The 15,335-nt window shown below is 44.6% G+C and overlaps 6 protein-coding genes across 6 annotated transcripts; 3 read left to right on the top strand and 3 right to left on the bottom strand.

The window, feature by feature from the left end:
- Nucleotides 1-134: 134 nt before the first annotated feature.
- V865_002592 (uncharacterized protein) lies at nt 135-1,109 on the top strand (the record flags this gene model as incomplete). The annotated part of the gene is made up of 3 exons (XM_066226392.1): nt 135-281; nt 374-577; nt 744-1,109. The coding sequence occupies 3 exons, from the start codon at nt 135-137 to the stop codon at nt 1,107-1,109; spliced, it is 717 nt and encodes a 238-aa protein (XP_066082489.1).
- Nucleotides 1,110-1,406: 297 nt separating this feature from the next.
- On the bottom strand, nt 1,407-2,822 carry V865_002593 (uncharacterized protein; the record flags this gene model as incomplete). Its single annotated transcript, XM_066226393.1, has 6 exons — nt 1,407-1,540; nt 1,616-1,793; nt 1,868-2,003; nt 2,071-2,178; nt 2,300-2,568; nt 2,700-2,822. 6 exons carry the CDS (start codon nt 2,820-2,822, stop codon nt 1,407-1,409), a joined length of 948 nt encoding a protein of 315 aa, XP_066082490.1.
- Nucleotides 2,823-3,181: 359 nt separating this feature from the next.
- V865_002594 (uncharacterized protein) lies at nt 3,182-5,281 on the top strand (the record flags this gene model as incomplete). The annotated part of the gene is made up of 4 exons (XM_066226394.1): nt 3,182-3,400; nt 3,525-4,420; nt 4,926-5,138; nt 5,233-5,281. The coding sequence occupies 4 exons, from the start codon at nt 3,182-3,184 to the stop codon at nt 5,279-5,281; spliced, it is 1,377 nt and encodes a 458-aa protein (XP_066082491.1).
- A 402-nt stretch (nt 5,282-5,683) lies between these two features.
- On the bottom strand, nt 5,684-10,153 carry V865_002595 (uncharacterized protein; the record flags this gene model as incomplete). The annotated part of the gene is made up of 7 exons (XM_066226395.1): nt 5,684-5,876; nt 5,938-6,133; nt 6,203-6,536; nt 6,606-6,653; nt 6,758-8,789; nt 8,846-9,850; nt 9,936-10,153. 7 exons carry the CDS (start codon nt 10,151-10,153, stop codon nt 5,684-5,686), a joined length of 4,026 nt encoding a protein of 1,341 aa, XP_066082492.1.
- A 507-nt stretch (nt 10,154-10,660) lies between these two features.
- Nucleotides 10,661-13,382, top strand: V865_002596 (mitochondrial distribution and morphology protein 34; the record flags this gene model as incomplete). The annotated part of the gene is made up of 4 exons (XM_066226396.1): nt 10,661-10,750; nt 10,825-10,887; nt 10,961-12,262; nt 12,327-13,382. 4 exons carry the CDS (start codon nt 10,661-10,663, stop codon nt 13,380-13,382), a joined length of 2,511 nt encoding a protein of 836 aa, XP_066082493.1.
- Nucleotides 13,383-13,875: 493 nt separating this feature from the next.
- On the bottom strand, nt 13,876-15,067 carry V865_002597 (uncharacterized protein; the record flags this gene model as incomplete). The annotated part of the gene is made up of 3 exons (XM_066226397.1): nt 13,876-14,193; nt 14,272-14,518; nt 14,745-15,067. 3 exons carry the CDS (start codon nt 15,065-15,067, stop codon nt 13,876-13,878), a joined length of 888 nt encoding a protein of 295 aa, XP_066082494.1.
- Between the last annotated feature and the right edge of the window lie 268 nt (nt 15,068-15,335).

Raw genomic sequence — 15,335 nt, forward strand, 5'->3', positions numbered from 1 at the left:
TGGACATGTGGCACCACCCATGTTATGACATCGATCAGATAGAGATAGATGCAACAGATCAACACCCGCTCTACTTCATTGGTAGACTTACCTTACTCCGATATAACCCATCATAACACTCACTGATATCCAACATGCCAGTGGAAGTAGCAGAAGCAGGAGGGTCACTCTCCCCACCTCCTAGACAACCTTCACTCTCACCCGATAGGAATCGAGATAGAGACGAAGCGGGACCATCCAAGAGACCTAGGAATAATGTATTGGATCAACAGCGTAGGCAGGTGAGTGGACTACTCTTCTATCAATGGAGTCTGTCATATATATAGATGTATGATGCACTAAAGCTGGTATCTATATCTACCCGTGAATATAGGTTGAGAAACTACTTGCCAATCCTGACCGCGAGATAAATATCAACGTAGGAACCAAAGAGAAGACCCTCAGAGCTCCGAGGGAAATGATGAAGAACGTTCAAGGTTCTTCGGCAGGTGCTGGATCAGGCGAATTTCACGTTTACAAACAATCTAGGAGAAGGGAATATGAGAGATTGAAAATCATGAATGATAAAGCAAGAGCTGTAAGTACGCGTTCGGTTCGAGTTCATACCTACCTCTTCAACCAGTGAATATATCTCACTGTACCTCATCTTATACCCGTATCCCGGATGACGAGATACCCTTGCCATTCGACCATTAACCTTGTCCTATGAATAGTCATACTGATTATTTTGCTGGGCCCTGTAGGAGGAAGAACATGCCGCTTTCCTCGCACGTCAAGCCGAACGAGATGCCCTAGCAGATGCCAAAACAGCCAAGAACCGAGCTAAACGTCAAAAGAGGAAACAGGGTCGTAAAGGTGAATCAGGTGGCTCAGCTACTCCTGATATACCACAACAAGAAGGAGTGGGACTCGGAAAGAGGAAACTGGCTGGAGGAGCTAGTGTCAAATTTAAGAAACCAGGTGAAGAATCTGATTCGGATGATCAACAAGAAGATGGAGAAGAAGAGGAGGTTGGGCCAAAATTGACGGTACCCATCCCTGAGATTTCACAGGTGCAGGATGTACCGAAAGTAGAAGAGAATAGAATTACTATTGTTGATGAGGATTAAAAGGCCATTATAGTCTATGTATCATGTCATACCGTTTCGATCTCAGTGGGACTAGCTCTGACTGCTTTGGCCGAGTACGTGTGCGATACTTTCGCTAACAATTGCCAGATTATTGTCTTTAACATGGTCATATGGGTTTCGCATGGATAAACTATCATAATAGGTATCACTCCAAATATAGATAAGATCATCAACCAATCACTATCCCGATGATCAATACTAGCTATCTCAACTTTCTCTCTTATTCCTTATCTCCCAATTCTCTGGAATATCGCCTGTGTCGACTACATCTGCCACCTAATAGAAAGGAGGGAAAAGTTTGTATCGTTTACCGGGGAAGACCTTTGGATCGAATTCTTTCTTGTATCTAGCGTATTTCTGATCTGCCCATACTTTCATCATGGATGTACCGAGGTAGCCGTATACAATAGCTAAGTGTGAGTGAGAGAAGGAAGGATAGTCAGTTTATCGCTCTTCGCAAATTACCATATGACGTGGTCACTCACTTCCAATATCACCTCCAGTCATAATGACCAAAGCGACAATACCGGCAATTTCGAACCAGTAATTGGCACAGACGGCTAAACCGAAACCTAAACCAGTAGGGTACTTTCTAGGTTGACCGGGAGGTTGTCTGAGTGATCGTAAGTGTAAATGGGTATTGAGATTGAGTAATTCAGTGACCTATCGAATTAGCCATATCGTCAGAAAATCAATTTGATGTATGTAGTTATAAGAAAAGAGGAGGGGTGACTTACCAAAAAGAAGATAGCCCAACCTTTGATCCAATTGGGGTTATCGTAGATCGTACCTTTCAACGCTTCCGCGGAATATCCAGGTCGATACAAGGTCAAACCGATGAGTATACCGGATACTCCCCAATAGTGAAGACAGCTACAACGTACGGACAGAGCTTAAGCGTGTAGCTGTAGGGATAATAGATTGGTTTAGATTGACTTACTTTCTGAACACGAATTTCAATGGGGCGGAAGCTCTTGAGAATCGATGTACGAAAGCTGATTCGAGGAATCGTTTCGAAAAGTGAATCATGAGGAGGTTTCGTACGGTACTGTATATAGGTGATGACAAATACTTAGCTTCATGCCCCAGCAACTGATTGATCACCGTGAAGTAGTCATAGTTCCCATTATTTGGGATGAGAAAAGTTCTAGAATAGTGTGTCGACTCACGTCTGAAGAGCCGAATACTCATATTGCCCCCAAACCAACGTAGAGAACTTCAATAACAAAGGGTTCAAAATGAGAGGACCGATATATTCCATCAAGTACAAGGTTCGATAGTTGACTTGTGGACCTAGATCCTTCAATTTCAACTTACTTCCATCCCCTACTCCGTAAGATGATAAAGGCTTCGATTCATCGGTCAGAGGAAGGGGTTTGTCTGAAGTGGAAGTGGGACTGGGACTGGGGAAAACGAGTCGTTGTCTATTTGGCACGAACTATTTATAGGCAATTTCATATCAGCATCACACATTTTACGATTGTGCAGGGGATCACATGGACGATAGATATTCGAAAATGTATCCTGCAATAACAATAAGAGGAAGACCAAAGAGTGTATGTTACTCACCTTGGGGAACTTTGCTTGAATGGCAATCTTGACATCCTTGATGGTGACTTGATCAGGATGTTTGTTTGCGAAATCAAGGTTGACAGTAGGTTTCCCTGGTACAGATACGGTGATAGCTACCATATTTGCTATCTTGATCCAGTGAGACAGAACAGCAGACGATGAAAGATGGAAGATGAAAGATGAAGGTTGAAAGATGAGGGATGAACAATGTTCACGTCTCATGTCGCTCAATCCCAATCCCAAGAATGGACCAGACGTGGGTTTGAATTTCTGGGAATGCTCCAATAACCGGGTTTCTGGGAGATTTCGTGTGATATGGTAGATGGCCACGTGGTGGGACGATTTTTAGGGAATTTCGCGAAAAGAATCTTTCGTCCTAAACTGTGAACTGTTCTGTGCTGTTGTGGGATGACTAAATCAAACATAACTCCTGATCAGTGGTATCAACCCATTTAGCTATCACCCAAGACCCCTATACGATGGCATCGTTATCGCGGTCAGCCACCATCGCTCGATCAGCAACTCGATCATCCCTCGGTTCTACATCTCGTTTAGTAGTCGTACGAGGATACGCTACCCCTTCAACAGTCAAGAACGATGAAGGTCAACAGATGATGTTTGGTGGACCACCACCGAAGAGAAAAGATGAAGGAGCGGTACTGAAGACTTATACCGGGAAAGGATACCCTTTTATCCCTGTGAGTCAGATCGATCTCATCTCATCCCGAATGTTAAAGGTATAGAAGTAAACAACTCTCGATATGCAATGTCTGTGATTGACCACCAATGGTGTATTGCTTACACCATGCTGTCCCCATCTAGTCTTTACGTCACGTCGTCTACCCCTTCCATCCTCACTTACATAAAGGCGGCCCTCTACGAGAACTGACCATCCCCCTACGACGAAAGGGTGGACGTAATAACACAGGTCGGATCGTCAACCGACATGTAGGTGGAGGACACAAGCGAAGATTAAGGACAGTTGATTTCCACAGAGTAGAAGGTGGTCAACATGATGTGATTAGAATCGAATACGATCCAGGAAGGTCTGCTCATATCGCCTTAATCAAGAAACGAGGTTCATCCTCAAGTGCCACCGGGGTGAATGGATTGGGTAGTATAGAAGAGATTGAAGAAGCTTTAAAGGAGGAGAATCGAAATACTCAAAAATCACTTGACGCCGTCAAAGCTGGATATAGTTATATAGTAGCTCCAGAAGGATTAAGGAAAGGAGACGTAGTGATTTCTTACAGGAAAGGTATACCTCAAAGTTTAATTAGACAATTCGACAATACCTCTTCTACCTCCGGTACCAATGCGGGGATTAGTGTGATTGAGGGTGAAGAAGATGAAGTAGGAGCAACCGATACACCCGAAATGAGAAGAGCTTTAGGTCTATTACGAACTGTCACTCTCAAACCTGGAAATGTCCTTCCTCTATTCCTCATCCCCCCCGGTACTCAGGTACACAACCTTTCATTGACGACCGATGGGAAAATGCAACTCTGCAGATCGGCTGGAACTTTTGCTCAGATCGTTTCTCATCAATCGTCAGATGGAAGGTCAATCGGTGGTGCGGAGGTATTGACGATGGGAGGTGGGTTCGATGAGAATGGTCAGAGATTACCTAAAGCAGGTTATGTATTGGTTAAAATGCAATCTGGAGAAGTTAGGAAGTTGGATCCTGGTTGTGTAGCTACGATAGGTGTGGTAAGCAAGTGAGTTGACAATTCTATTGCCAACTTGTTTGTTCTTGGACTACCTCAAAAATTTCTCTGCACGTTTCTCAAAAACACCATTCTCCCTTTTCCAAAGAACCGTGCTTGAAATGTGTTTACCTCCATCATTCGCTTTTCCGGCTCTATATACCTCTCTTCTCCTCTCTTCTCCTCTCTTCTCTTTTCTTTTCTTCTCTTCTCTTCTCTTCTCCTTCCTCTCCTTTTTTCCCACGCCGAAATGGATTTTGTTCTGTCTACCATTCTCTCGAAATAAGTAATGAATCAGCATTAGATTCGATTTTTAAACCGCCTTTCCTTCCCATTCTTCGTCTCCCTGTTTGTTTTCCCCTTCTCTCCCTTTCGCCCCTTCTCCTACTGTCTTTCTCTCAATTCCCCTCCTTGTCTTTCCCCTCCTTGTCTATCACTCGAAGCTTACATCTCATTATATGACTACTACCTATCGTTAAAATGTGCTATTTGCTAATCCTACTTTCCTATATTATAGTAAAGAACATCAATCTCGATCATTAGGTAAAGCAGGTCGATCTCGATGGATGGGTAAACGACCCCACGTACGAGGTGTAGCCATGAACGCTGTTGATCATCCACATGGTGGTGGTAGAGGTAAACAAAAGGGTAATAAACACCCTCGATCGATTTACGGTTTATTGCAACATGTCAGAACTAGACGACCTAAAGATAAGGATGGTAATAAATCGTACGTCCCTCCGTCTGCAATTATAGATCTGCAACTCGTCTTATTTTTACTTTTTGCTAACTTGTGCTGTTGGTTGTTGGTTGTTGGTTATTAGGGTTGTCACTGAACGACCGAGAGGTAAACAAACTGCTGCTAAGCATTAATTCTAGTAGGCTTAGGTCATTATGAATGCATGTACTTTATCCTAAATGACTGTTTGATACGTTATGTGACTGATTCAAACTGCATTCACTAACATCAGTGTTGACTGACTGCAGTGAATCATATCGCATAGGATACCTAATTGCATTTGTCGTGAATATATCATGAATCATTAAACTATATACAACAATATATAAATGAAGATGACGATTCTACCAATAGAGCCCAAGAAAAATGGTTGTCAAAAGGATAGTCATAAGGTGGAAATAGACCAAATAGCAAAGAGAAAAATATGTTTTTATACAACATGTCAACGTTCGACCAAATAAGGAATATTTCATTAATGATGATGATCGTGATAATCTTAAAAAAATCCTGTCGACCATTCGTTATTCGTCAATCGATCAATTGGGTTCAGGCGAAGGCCTATCTTTACCATCTTTGACCCTCTTGTTCTTCAACCTTCTTAATATCTCACCATGAGATGCAATATGATCCAACAGTTTCTCTTCGTTTATACCTAGAGGAAGAGGTTGGATATCTTCCACTTTGAACGTCCTGGATTTCTCAAGAGATTGGTTCTTCTTCTCCACCACGCTGCATGTAGGATTAGCCACGTAACGGCGCCGGAATTATATCGACAATCGATAGGACTTACAAACATAATTTACATCTTACCCTATCACCATTCTTCTGAGTAGTTATTCCCAGATGATCCTTGATCCACTCTCTGGACACCGGTTTGTAGGTTGACGCCGGGACGGACGTCACGGAATTAGCCACCGAAGGCGGTCTAGATGCTGAGACTGAAAGCTCTAGACCCGATCCGGGTTTTACGTTTAGTCTTTCTTCATCTAGAATAGACCGAACATCAGTCTGTGATTACACAAAGGGAACTATAGACCACAATTCTGAGCACTCACCATCGCTCTCATCGTTAAGCAATCTCTTCCTCTTATAAGGTCTTTGCGTACTAGCTAATACACTAGGAGTTGGCACAGATTGAGATCGAGAATCTTCTTCTTCTTCGTTGGGAAGGAATAACGGCGTGCCAGCGGGCTTGTTGTTAGCAGGAGTAGCTTGACTGGTCGAAGGTTGTGATTGAGATAGCGGTGAAGGTCTGACAACTGGAGATATGGAAGATGTGTCAGATTTCTTGGGATCCGGGGTGAAAAGCAGAGATTCAGGTCGCGTCTTTGGGACAGCCTTGGAAGTCGAGGTTGACGCAGGACCGGGGACAATCTCGAAATCATTTTCCTGTCGTGCAAATCAGCATCGTCAAGAAAATTGTCTTCTCTGGAACGGTGGAAGATCAAGAGAGCTCACCTTATCTTTGACGACTCTGCTGTTCGTACGCTTGATATCGGACAGTTGCTGCAAAATCCCAAAATCGAACGCTATGATCAGCCTCATTTCTCGCTGAAGTAGCCTGGGAAAGAGGAGGAAAGCAAAAGCAAGCGGTGATGCCTGAGACTTACATCCTGCAGCCTCTTCATTTCATCTTCCAACCCATGCTTCTCCTCCTTGACAGTTTCAAGTTCTTTCTCTAGTTCGATATAATTCTCTCTCTGTTTATGTTGTTTATTCATAGTGTCCCTCATCGCTTCCTCCGCTCTATCAACATTATCCTGCTCGTTCTCCAGGTCTTTCTGTAGATCTTCCTTTTCTTTCTCGAGCCTTTCGATCGTTTCTTTGAGGGATTCTACCTGTTTCTTGATCTCCGGATCGTCCTTGTCATTAGCTACCCCATCAATCTCATATTCAGTCCGTAATTCATCGATATTCGATGAGTAGAATTTTTCTCTCGCACTCGATTCTTCTTCTATCTCCCTTAGTCGATTCTCCACTTCAATCAATTTCGCTTGCACTTCAGCCTTTATTCCGGTGACTCTCTCCAGCTCCGAGGTTTGTTCCTGCAGAGACGTCGTAGCTTGATCCAATTTCTTCTTCAACTCTTCCAACTGATTGGTCTTGGCCCTCTCGGCAGCCTGACTCTCCCCTAGTGACTTCCTCGTCTCCTTGTGTTGATCTACCTCCTCTCGTAAAGTCTTCTCACTCGCAGTCAATTGGTCTCGAGCGACATGAAGGTTCTTGGTGGTATCGTCCAATTGAGTAGTCTTCGCCAACAAGGCATTCAAGTTGGCTTGAAGGTTATTGCTCAACGTTTGTATAGATCCTTCCAGCTCCTTCACTTTCTCTTGATCACCACCTTCAGGTCGACTTTGAGCTTTAGATTGAATCTCCTCGAATATCGTATGCATAGTCTTCTGGAATCGTTCAGCTTTATCGATCGGTTTCATATCCTCTTTGAACGGTTCGACAGTCTTACCCATCAAGATTTGAATGTTGTGACCCCAAGAGATCAATTTGTTGAAAGCCGTTTTCCATTCTTCCACTGCCTGCTCTTTTCCACCGGAGGATACCGGAGGAGTGACAGATTGTGCAGCTGCCAATTCCACTTTCATCAATTCCACCTGACCTTGTAACTTCTTCATCTTCTCTTTCCTGTCTTTCTCATTATTCAAGATCATTTCAGCCAATTTGGACATATCCGAAACGAAGGTGTTGGCTCGATCCACCAGTGATCTCTTGGTGTTATCGCCATTGATGGTTCCACCCGAAGACCCGTCGGCCGTGGGAGTCTGCTGGCCCGTATGACCCAATTTGCTCTGAAGATTCTCGCCCCAATGAACAATTTTTTCCAAGACAAATCTGCTCTGGTCATACACCTTTCTTTCGTGAACGCTCCTCTCCTTCTCCACTTCAAGTTCTTTCACTTTTCTTTCTAATCTCTCGATTTTCGCATCATTAGTCTGAGCAAGTTTTGTTCTAATGTCCTTCTCGATTTCCCTCGGGTCTTTACCTGCATGAGATTTAAGTTTCGCTATCTCCTGATTATATTTTTCTTCTAATTCCGTGAACTTTGCATTATTCGCTTTGAGTAGACTTCGAAGTTTGGCAGCTTCCGAGGATGGGTCGGCGGGCGATTTAGGAGAAAGCGGTCCTGGTGGATGCGCACCGAAAACAGGCTGGTTGGCTTTATGAACAGCTTCCGCCAACTCCTTCTTCAGATTGGCAACTACAGCGATATGAGATATGTCGAGCTGGGCTAGTTTGTCTCGATGTTCCGACACGAGCTGAGCGATTTTTGCTGATTGTGCGTTGACTTGGTTCTGCAATTGAATAATCTGGGTTGCTCCCGCCTCTTTAGCCCTCTTCACTTCTTCTAGACCTCGAGCTAGCGCAGTATTCAGTTCTTGAGCTTTATGCCTCACATCTGTGGCAGCTTGCAACTGCTGGATCTTCTCAGTCAATTCAACTCTAGCTTTACTTTCACTTTCGGTCAGACGAAGTACGGTCATCTGTGATAGATGTACTTTCCTCTCTTCTTCTGCTAACTGAGCTCGAAGTTGGTTGGTAATAGCTTCTGTATCGGCTGGCGGTTTTATAGCTGTGACCGTTGATGCCATATTGCGAAGAGCATCATTCATGGCCATCCGTAGTTGTTCCCTGACGAGACAGATCTCAAGTTAGCCGAAAATCGCCGTTGGTGATACAGAACTTACCAAGCTTGTCCAAATGTCTGTTCGACACCTTGAACATCGGCATTCAGTTTCTGCTGTATGACCTGCACTTCCGGAGGAATAATTATATTGGAGGTCACATCCCTAGGACTTTGTAAAGGTGTACCAGTCCCTCCACCTCTGGCTGATCCACTCTGTCGACTGCTTGGTCTAGCTTGATTCTGCAAACTGACTATAGATTGCTGAATTTGCGCAGGTGTATCTTGAGGGATGTAAGCGTATCCATTGGAAGCGACATAAGGGGTCGGACGGGAAGAGCTCGTGTGCGCTGACGAAGTAGCTTGCTGTGGAAGGGGTTGAGAGATGACCCTTCCCTGTTGCTGAGGTTGAGGTTGTGATTGGTTTGTGCCGTTCATGCTGCCAAACAGCGTGGCTATATATCTGGGATCTTTAACAACTTTATCCAAATCAACCAGAGTGAGGTATTGTGAATATCGGTTGAGGAGGTCAACGGTAGATAGTTGTAGCACCGAACCGCTGCCCATGGTGATTTTGTGCCTTCGCAGTGCGTACTCTGGTGACAGATTGACAGTAGCAATCTGATTGTTTTTGAGGTTGAAGGTATATGAGGTGAATGTCGGCGATGGGTTCGTTCTTGACGTGTTTATTTGACCAACGGTAATATTGTTGATGGGTGATCGGGCGGTGATGCCGGGCGAGGAGAGATTTTGTTGTGGATTGACATACATCTGAAAACCATTTTGCTGTCCTCCTGATCCTGAAGAGACTACTCGTCGAAGAGGAGGTTGATGTTGGGGAGCATTTGGTAATCCCGGATGAGTAACGGCAGGGGAATGCTCTTCAGGTGTAGTGCTACCGAAATGGGAGAGCTGGTTGACAGGCTGTAGCGGTAAGGCTGATTGCATGTTGACATCAGCGGAGGTTGAAGATTGGATCGTCTGAGTCGGTGCAGTAGGTTCAGCAGGAACTGATAGGGAGTTGGGCAGGGTTGATTCGGATGGAGAGTCGGGAGAGAGCACGATAGCCCTGTAGAAGATAGTATTGATGGATGTCAGGTTATAGCCATCACAGCTTTGTGTATTCGAGGCAGGAAGAGGAAAATCGAACTCACGAGGAAGGATCCTGCCCTTGTCCTTGTCCTCCGGTCATAGGCTGGACCTGAGGCTGCTGCACTGAATCACTCATGTTGCTTCTGGGAGAATCTCGGTGTGTCTGAGGAGGATTGGTTGAGTCACCATTGCTGAGAGGGAGATCGGCAATCACAGGAGGACCATGAAGATTCGGCGCCGAGCTTTGGTCAGAAGAATTGTCGGTCACCCAGTTTGGCATGTTACATCAAGGGGATGTGCTGAGATAGCAGACACCATCCAGGGAATCGAGATGCAGGCAATTTGCGATACGGTTGAGGAAAGAGAGGAAGTGAGTGAGTGAGTGATGAGTGATGAGTTGAATGACAGAATTGAGGATCAAGGAAAATGGAACGAGGAATGCGAGTTGAAGTTGGGAGATTAAAACAGACAAGTTATATAAACAATGAACAATCCACTTTCCCACGGTGACCTCCGCGGGGGGTACCCTTCAAGTTCGGTCATGTCAATAAATATCACTCGAGGTGAAAATCAACATCGATATATTCACCTATCTATTTATTTTGCTTCGCCATATATACAAAAACATAGTAGTATCAAACACCGCATCTCGACCCGAAGGATCAGCCAACATGTCCAGCATATAGCTTTCAAAATCCACAAAGTATACAACAGGTCAATTCCCAACTCGTATTCTTGACATTTCTTTCGATTGTTTTTCCACTCCTGGACGCGGTCAAAGCAAGTCATGTCGTTCGTCTTCCCATCTTGGTCCACGGCGTTCTCGCCTGCGTTTCATGAGGATGCGAAGGCCATGCTGGAAGGCGCTCTGAACAAGGTATGCTTAAGAGCCATATTGTATCTGACCATCGTCCTCACCTTGTATGCTGATATAACGATTAACGTTGCCAGGGTAACAAACCGCCCGTAATTCAAGGCAGAATCGAAGTGGTAGAGCTGAGCATGGGCAAAGAGGTGAGAGAGACGATCAATGCTAACATCGTAAGAAGGACGTATCTGATATATCGGTACACAATGATGCTATTAGCCTCCGACCCTCACGTTACTGGAGATAGGTGATTTATCCCTCGATCGTTTTCGAGGTATACTGAGATTAGGCTATTCCGGAGATGCATGGTTAGAAGTACGCTGTCGAGTCCAGGCGAACCCGCTCTCACACAATCCCAACTTATCTTCTTCATCGACTCTACCACTTTCAACACCATTACTGGCCTCTCAGCCGTTATTGGTACCTATGACACTGCGTCTATCCAAACTACACCTAAGGGCAATCTTGATCTTGGTCGTATCGGCTTCCAAAGGGATAACATTGGTATTTAAAAATGATCCGTTACAAAATGTAGATGTTTCGTCTACGTTCGATTCGGTAGAAGTGATTAGAGGGTATTTACAACAGGAGATTGAAGGGCAGCTGAGAGAGATGTTCAGGGAAGATTTACCTGGTATTATACATAGATTGAGTCAGAGATGGTTTCATGGTACAGGTGTAGGAGGTAAAGTGGAAACTCCCTACAAAGATCTACCCAACGATGTCATACAGGAAGAAGAACGAGAAGGGAGTGATGATGGAATAGACAACAGCAATCCATATGGTGAATCATCTCAGATATTCCCGCCTCACAATATACCCGCGTCCACATCGAACCAAGAGAAATTTTCAACACCCCGTCGACAATCCCTACAGAACCAACGATCATCACTTAGACATAGAAGATCAAGTACGAGTAATTCCATATCGGAATCACCAACGAGTTATACGGTCTTTCCCGATATTGAAGATTACGATCCAACATATGGCCTAAGACCTGAAGGTGTACCCACCCACAGCGGTTATGAGGCTTTCGGAAGATTATGGGAGAAATCTAGAGAAGGTGGAAATAGAGGATTGGGATCTTTAATGTCGATGCCAATACAAAACCAAGAGCACGATGGTCCCTTACCAGATTATCTGAGTGATACGTTCGATGAGGAAGATGAAGATGAAGAAGATGAAATAAGGTCATTTGACATGGTCGAGATGGATGATGTGCTTCGTTCGATCCCTCATTCAACCAGGAAATCAAGAAGACAATCCTCCCTTGTTTCAGCGATGGGATCGAGATATGGAGGGGGAGGTGATGAGAATAACCAAATTGAATGGGAGACTTTCCCGGCGGTTGGAGGAGGAGTGATCACAAGACCGAGAGTTTACCATTCTCAATCTCAGATTAGGGCTCCATCAGAAGCTGGTGGTAATGGAGGAGCGATGCCAAGTCCCGCGGGTACAGCTACAGGAGGAAGTGTGACTGCAAGAGCGAGCTCCGCAGGTGGTGCATCCTCAACTGTAGGAGTGAGTCAATCGATAATTCTACACCTAAATATGGACGGTATGCTGACTATCATGTGCCATTCAGAGTCTTCGGATGCGTCCTTTCACTCCTTCCACACCAGGTATCGGTATCCGCTCTCCTACATTTACCCAATCTCAAGCCGGTCCATCAAGTCTTCGTCGAATGGTCACTTCCTATTCGGACGTATTTCTCTCATCTGCCGCACAAGGTATACACAGCACCATTCCCCGTTCCGAGACGTTCAGCGCTAGCGCTATACCTCGTACATCCATTTCCTCGAGTCGCAGACCATCTAGAACCGGTACGGGCGGTTCATCCTCCGCAACAAGAACAGGAACAGGAACAGGATCGTCATGGGATACGATCGGACATTCGACGAATCCTACATCAACTCTGCCATCTAGTAAACCTCTATCTATCACTTCGAAACATCCTACTACAAGACAGAGAGGACCAAGTGTATCTCTATCGGGAACTTCACCTGGTAATGGCTCGTTCCCACCTAGAAACATTGGACCTGGAGGTATAACCTTACCGTTGAATAATTCAGTTAGCCAATTGGCTACTTTATCACATTCTGCACATACCCTCTCACCGTACGCGAGAGGACACGAACATATTGCTGTAAGGTCTTTCCCGCATTTGGGTAGGTCTAATACCGGTTTAGGTATGGGTATGGGTATGGTCTCGTCGATGAATTTCAGTGGGTTAAGCATTAACGATGGAGGAGGAGGGATAACACCTAGAGCATTAATCGGTGGTGGGGGTGGGCTTGGTGGTGATTTGACGAATGATACGAGCGGACAAGGAATGGGGGTGATGAAAGCTAGAAGAAAAAGAATACATCGTTTGAACACTAATACTACCAAAAAAGATGTTCATCACCATTTGTCGCCGTCACAGGAAGTCAGAAAATCAAGTTTGAATTCGAATTCGAATCATTCAGGTGATATAGATGAGATCGATAACTATATCGACCAAAATCGAAATTTATCAAAATCAATGAACATGCCAAAGACTGGTAGAGGTATATCGAATGTAAACTTGACTATGGAGAAAAGACCAAATATGAGGAGAAATCCAGATTCAAGGACTTCTTATGGATTCCCACAGTCCTGATCCAATGGCTTGGGACGCAAAGAATCAAGTCTCTAGTGTGGTTGATTATATGGTTTTGGAATCCACGATTTCACGTACGGTACAATATCTTTTTACGAGTTGACCAAGACAAAAGCGGAACAAGGAAAGATGAGGTGAAATACAGGGAACGGGGGACGGAGTTTGTTAATGATCTTTTGGATTTTTCTATATGTTGTATCCACCTTTCACTGATGATTTTCATGGGATTTTCCGTGCCATCGATAGTACTATGAATGCATCGGTCGTATGTACAGAGACTCGTACAAGTTACATAACAGCAGAAAAGAAAATAATATGAAGTAGTAATAGTAAGCCTGAATTGACTCGATCTCAAGGATATCACCATTTCATTAGAAAAAAGCAACTACCACCACTCCTCCCATCTTTTCGAAATCGTCAAATACAGCACATCGAATTCATCCTGAGACTTTAACCCCCAATTCCACCGGTTGCTGAGATGCTGGTCGGTGATCTACTGACTCCCTTTACCGTAAACGTCCAAACACCTCTTCTCAAACGCTTCCACCATCTTATCAGCCACTTTTGGCAGAACGGCCTGACTCGCTATTCGATGTAAGGGGTTGGCGAAATTGAAATTCAGGTCAATTGTCAATAACGTTGGACCGATATTGGGATCTGTAGGCGAGGTTGAATTTGGTAATCTCTTCTGTGAAGAAGGTGTAGGTGGGAAGGGAGAATTGGATGGATGAGGAGATATGGAAGAGGCGGGTGAGAATGACCAGCGGGTTATGAGTGATTTGAATAACGGTGTTTGGGAGGATGCTGTTGCCTGTGGGTGTATAAATCAAGACGGAATTAGCACATCGTAAGAGTATCGAAGATGTGGATGAACGAAAGATGAACTCACGGTAACGCTCTCAAACGGTACACCCTTCACTTTACTTATATACCTCTCTTCCAAACCTCCAAAACCGACTGCGAGCTCAGCGAGAACTTCGAACGGTTCAGTCCCTGGACTCCAATCTTTCCATTGTCTATGCATATTGCCTTCTACAGAAGGTCTGGAGAGGACGGTGGAAGAGTTGCAGAATGGGATGAAAGATGAGTATGAGGGTACGTCAGATACCAGTGAGTAAAGTTGGACTTGGGAATATCTATATAGTGAGAAGGAAGATGTCAGCTTGATTTTCGTTCTCATTCCTAGTTCATCAAATGACAACCCAATCCAATCCCTAGATGTGATTGCGAAACTAGTATCTTGCCTCCATGACCATCACAATGACAGAAGGGAAGAAGTGGTCCAATCCAAATTGAGAATGACAACGTATCGATCAATCTTAGAAGTGATCATCCAAAGCACACTTTACTAGATCCACTCACGGTAATATCTTTCTCGCATGGAACCTCTGTTCCTCCCCATCCGTTTCTATCCCCGTTACGATCCCTTCATCGTTCGGAGCTTGGTTCTGTGAGGGAATCAGACCAGCTAATTTCGTTATGTCTGGCAATGAGAAGAAACTTCTCCTCTGATTTGACCTAGAGGGGGATGAAGCTGATGAAGGTCTTAGGATACTTGTCGAGGCATTGAAGTACTGTCTTGGAGCCATAGAGGATGATGAGGTTGATGAAGCACATCGTGAAAGAGTAGCTTGACGGGTTATCGATCGGATGGTCGACATCGAACGATTTGTCGACGATGACATTTTTTTTCCTTGCTGCCAGACGGGTTGTTTTGCTTGATGTATATGTGTATGATCTGGATATGCGCTGCAAGTGGAGTCGGATTCGATGGAAGGTTGACTCGATCGGATGTGGTGAGCAGAAGAGATGTAGAAGATACGAGTATAAGGAAAGTGGGAGAAGAGGTGATGTGATGTGAGAAAAAACCAAAATTGCGAAATCGACCTGGTCTGATTTGACCGAGTCCATCACAAACGACAATGGCGGCAAATTACGATCCAATACCACCGC

The sequence above is a fragment of the Kwoniella europaea genome, chromosome 1, assembly GCF_036810445.1.
Source record: "Kwoniella europaea PYCC6329 chromosome 1, complete sequence".
In the NCBI taxonomy this organism is placed as follows: Eukaryota; Fungi; Basidiomycota; class Tremellomycetes; order Tremellales; family Cryptococcaceae; genus Kwoniella; species Kwoniella europaea.